Genomic DNA, 5,000 nt, shown 5'->3' on the forward strand with positions numbered 1-5,000 from the left:
GAACACGGAGCTGGAGACTCTACGGACCCAGAAGGACAAACTGGTGGAGGAGATGAAGCACGCCGAGGCCACCATAGATGAGCTGAAGGAACAGGTCAGACACACACACACACACACACACACACACACATACGCACATACATATATGTATATCAGCAGAGTTTAATTAAACAAATATGGATCAAATCAATACTTGTGGTGGGTATTGATCGGGCTTCCATGAAGAATCAGGGATTTACATACATGTCAGACTCAATCAGTGTAATGGATGAATGAATCTTTAGTAATGCTTGGTTGGGTTTCTCATTTATGTATTTATGTGGATTTTTGTTTATGTGGATTTGTTGTTGTGTGCGTGTGTGTGTGTGTGTGTGTATGCGTGTGTGTGTATGCGTGTGTGTGTATGCGTGTGTGTGTATGCGTGTGTGTGTATGCATGTGTGTGTGTGTGTGTGTGTGCGTGTGCGTGTATGTGTGTATGTATGCGTGCGTGCGTGCGTGTGTGTGACAGGTGGATGCTGCACTGGGAGCAGAGGAGATGGTGGAGACCCTGACTGAGAGGAATCTGGACTTGGAGGAGAAGGTCCGAGAGCTGAGAGAGACTGTCAGCGACCTGGTGAGTTCTTACACACACACACAGACACACACACACACACACACACACACACACACACACAGACACACACACACAGACACACACAGACACACACAGACACACACAGACAGACAGGCATACCCACAAACAAACACACACACAGATGCAAGCATACCCACAAACAAACATAGATGCAAGCATTCCCACAAACAAACACACACATATACACACACACACACACACACACATGCAGCCATACCCACACGCACGCATATTCAGCAGTCACACTAAACACACACATACACATACACATACCGGTACACATATACTAACAGCTTTCAGTGATGACAGAAAGCTGAAGAAATCAGTCCTGTCAGTAACCTGTATGATCAAATAGCCATGCTTAATTCCCACTCATCAAGGCAGTGAATCCACCGAAGCCCTGATTCTCCGATGACCTTTGCCCTTTTGGCCTTTCCCCTGTGCAGGAGGCGATAAACGAGATGAACGACGAGCTCCAGGAGAACGCCCGCGAGACGGAGCTGGAGATCCGGGAGCAGCTGGACCTGAATGGAGCCCGCGTGCGCGAGGCCAACAAGAGGGTGGAGGCCGCCCAGGAGACCGTGGCAGACTACCAGCAGACCATCAACAAGTACAGGGACCTCACCACTCACCTACAGGTGCAGAGAGAACACACACACCTCTACACACACACACACACACACACACACACACACCTACAGGTATACACCACACACACCTACAGGTATACACCACACACATACACACCTCTCACTTTTACTAGCAGACCAGGGAGCTCACCACTCACCTACAGGTACAGAGAGAACACACACACACACACACACACACACACACACACACACACACACATCTACAGATATATAACAGGCGCACACACACACACATACACTTTCACTTTCACAAGCAGATTGTCAGCCACCTCTTAGCACATTATCATATACGTACATGTGCATGTGTGTGTAAACAGGAAATGAATCGGGAGCTGACCAATCAGCAGAATGCCTCAGCAGAGCAGCAACAGCAGCCTCCTGCAGAGCTCTTTGACTTCAAGATCAAGTTTGCAGAGACCAAAGCCTACGCCAAGGTCAGTTATGCCCTGTCTCTCCTCTCCTCTACCCTCTCTCTCTCCCTCTCTCTCTCTCTCCTCTTCCCTCCCCCTCTCTCTCCTCTACCCTCTCTCTCTCTCTCTACCCTCTCTCTCTCCTCTCCTCTACCCTCTCTCCTCTCCTCTCCCCTCTCTCTCTCCCTCTCTCCTCTCCTCTTCCCTCTCCCTCTCTCCTCTTCCCTCCCTCTCTCTCTCTCCCTCTCTCCTCTCCTCTCCCCTCTCTCTCTCCCTCTCTCCTCTCCTCTTCCCTCTCCCTCTCCCTCTCCCTCTCTCCTCTTCCCTCCCTCTCTCTCCCCTCTTTCTCTCTCTCTCTCTCTTTCTCTCTCCTCCTCTCCTCTCCCCTCCCTTTCTCCTCGCCTCTTCCCCCTCTCTCTCTCCCTCTCTCTTCCCTCTCTCTTGCCTCTCCTCTCTCTCTCTCCCCCCTCTTTCTCTCTCCTCTTCCCTCTCTCTCTCCTCTCCTCTCCTCTCTCTCTCTCTCCCTCCCTTTCTCCTCACCTCTTCCCTATCTCTTCCCTCTCTCTCGCCTCTCCTCTCTCTCTCTCTCTCCCCTCTTTCTCTCTCTCCTCTCCTCTTCCCTCTCTCTCTCCTCTCTTTCTCTCTCTCCTCTTCCCTCTCTTTCTCTTTTTCTCTCTCTCTCTCCTCTCCTCCCCTTTTCTCTTTGTCCTTCTCTCTTCTTGCATTGTAGCCACTGGCCACCAAAGAATCTTACACAACCGTGATCAGTAAAGGGTGGTACCGTTGTGTTTAATGTGTTTTGCTGTGTGTAATGTGTGTGTGTGTGTGTAATGTGTGTGTGTGTGTGTAATGTGTTTTGCTGTGTGTGTAATGTGTGTGTGTGTGTGTGTAATGTGTTTTTCTGTGTGTGTGTTTGTGTGTGTGTGTGTGTGTGTGTTTGCAGGCCATTGAGATGGAGCTGAGGAAGATGGAGGTGGGCCAGGCCAACAGGCAGGTGTCCATGCTCACCTCCTTCATGCCCGACTCCTTCCTGCGCCACGGAGGAGACCACGACTGCGTCCTGGTGCTGCTGCTCATCCCCAGGCTCATCTGCAAGGTCTGTGTGTGTGTGTGTGTGCGTGTGTGTGTGCGCGTGTGCGTGTGCGTGTGTATGTGTGTGACACCGTGTGTGTTTATATATGTGTGTGACACCGTGTGTGTGAGTGTGTGAGTGTGTGAGTGTGTGAGTGTGTGAGTGTGTGAGTGTGTGAGTGAGTGAGTTAGAGAGCTTCCTTTTACTCCAGGGCAGGGAGTATATGTTACAAGTCTCAACACACTGTGTGTGTGTGTGTGTATGTATGTGTGTGTGTGAGACACTGTGTGTGTGTGGAGAGACCATTGTATTGCTCTGATCTGCTTCATTTCTAAGATGTTTTGAGAGACCCCTCAATCCCCCAAATGAAGCTGAACTGTGAGCCCATCTCTAGCAGCCTCTCTGTTATACTGAATTGTCTCCCAACTCTCTTCATCCCCCCTTCTCAGTGAAACTGAAGTTTCTCCCTGTCAAACTGATCTACCCCCCCTCCCCTCCCTATCAAACTGATCAACCCCCCCTCCCCTCCCTGTCAAACTGATCTACCCCCCCCCCCTATCAAACTGATCTATTCACACCCCCTTCCCTGTCAAACTGATCTCCCCCCCCCCCCCCCCCTATCAAACTGATCTATTCACACACCCCCCCCCCCCCCTATCAGACTTATCTATTCATGCCCCCTCTCCTATCAAATTGATCTATTCAATCTATTCAGCCCCCCCCCCTCCCTATCAGACTGATGTATTTGCCCTTCCTCCCAGTGAATCCGTGCCACTGACCCGTGCCCTGTGTGTGCAGGCGGAGCTGATCAGTAAGCAGGCGCAGGAGAAGTTTGACCTGAACGGGAGCGGAGAGCGGGCCGGCCTCAGGGGCTCCCCCGGAGAGCAGCTCAGCTTCGCCTCAGGCCTGGTGTACTCCCTCAGCTTGCTGCAGGCCACTCTGCACAAATATGAGCAGTACGTAACACACACACACACACACACACACACACACACACACACACACAGACGCCTGGTGTACTCCCTCAGCCTGCTGCAGGCCACTCTGCACAAATATGAGCAGTACGTAACACACACACACACACACACACACACACACACACACATATTCACACACGGAAGCCTGGTCTATTCCCATATTCCTGCTGCAGGCCAGGCAGCACAAATATGAGCAGTACGTACCACACACACACACACACACACACCTCACACCTCCCTCATTTTTCAACATATTTACCTCTGTCTCCCCACCTGTATTCTTCTCCCTCTCTGTCTCTCTCCCTCTCCCTCTCTCTCTCTGTCTCTCTCCCTCCCTCTCTCTGTCTCTCTCTCCCTCTCTGTCTCTCTCCCTCTCTGTGCCTCTCCCTCTCTCTCTCTCTCCCCCTCTCCCTCTCTGTCTCAGGGCATTGAGTCGGTGTAGTGTGGAAGTGTATCAGCGCATTGGGACTCTGTACTCGGAGATGAGTGTGCACGAGCGCTCGCTCGACTTCCTCATCGAGCTGCTGCACAAGGACCAGCTGGACGAGACCGTGCAGGTGGAGCCACTAACGAAGGCCATCAAATACTACCAGGTACTTAAACAGCATACTGCATACTGCATACTACAACCCACTCACCAAGGCCATCAGATTCTACCAGATACTTAAACAGCATACTGCATACTACAATCCACTCACAAAGGCCATCAAATACAACCAGGTACTTAAACAGCATACTACACATTCACACTAATCATCATTCACCAAGGCCATCAAGTACTGTACTTAAAATAGTTTAGTGCACTATTACTACTAGTACTGCTGACACTAGACACCCCTGACTGCATACTTATAGAAACCTACAGTATATAGCAGTTATAGTTTAATTTGTTTTTTTGTGTACTTATTTATAGTTTTTATATATATATATATATATATATATATATGCACACTGCATGCTCACTGTACACATCCTTTACCATATGCATATTTGAGCTTCTGTGGGTACTGGCATAGCCATGGTGTACTTTACACAAGTGGGGAAAACAGTGTGACACAGTGGCAACAGTGTCTGATGAAAGCCTCCTGTCCCCACTCACAGCACCTGTACAGCATCCACCTGTCCGAGCAGCCAGAGGACTGCACCACCCAGCTGGCCGATCACATCAAGGTGACACACATTTGCTTGACTCTTCTTTAGTGCAGCTTATCCAGAGGTGCCATAGTCGTAATATTATACTATGAGCACAGCCTCT

General features: G+C 50.2%; 1 protein-coding gene across 8 annotated transcripts in view; it reads left to right on the forward strand.

Annotated features, from left to right (window-relative positions):
• The window catches only part of dctn1a (dynactin 1a), a 22,808-nt gene that overhangs the window by 10,379 nt on the left and 7,429 nt on the right, over positions 1-5,000 (forward strand). For all 8 annotated transcript variants that reach the window (XM_031584544.2, XM_031584545.2, XM_031584540.2 and 5 more), the window contains 8 exons: positions 1-94; positions 511-615; positions 1,083-1,274; positions 1,604-1,720; positions 2,640-2,792; positions 3,567-3,724; positions 4,170-4,338; positions 4,847-4,915. The exon at positions 1-94 is cut by the window's left edge and continues 66 nt beyond it. In XM_031584544.2, coding sequence (XP_031440404.1) covers positions 1-94; positions 511-615; positions 1,083-1,274; positions 1,604-1,720; positions 2,640-2,792; positions 3,567-3,724; positions 4,170-4,338; positions 4,847-4,915 — 1,057 coding nt within the window. The remainder of the gene's footprint in view (positions 95-510; positions 616-1,082; positions 1,275-1,603; positions 1,721-2,639; positions 2,793-3,566; positions 3,725-4,169; positions 4,339-4,846; positions 4,916-5,000) is intronic.

This window comes from Clupea harengus, chromosome 18 (genome assembly GCF_900700415.2).
Source record: "Clupea harengus chromosome 18, Ch_v2.0.2, whole genome shotgun sequence".
In the NCBI taxonomy this organism is placed as follows: Eukaryota; Metazoa; Chordata; class Actinopteri; order Clupeiformes; family Clupeidae; genus Clupea; species Clupea harengus.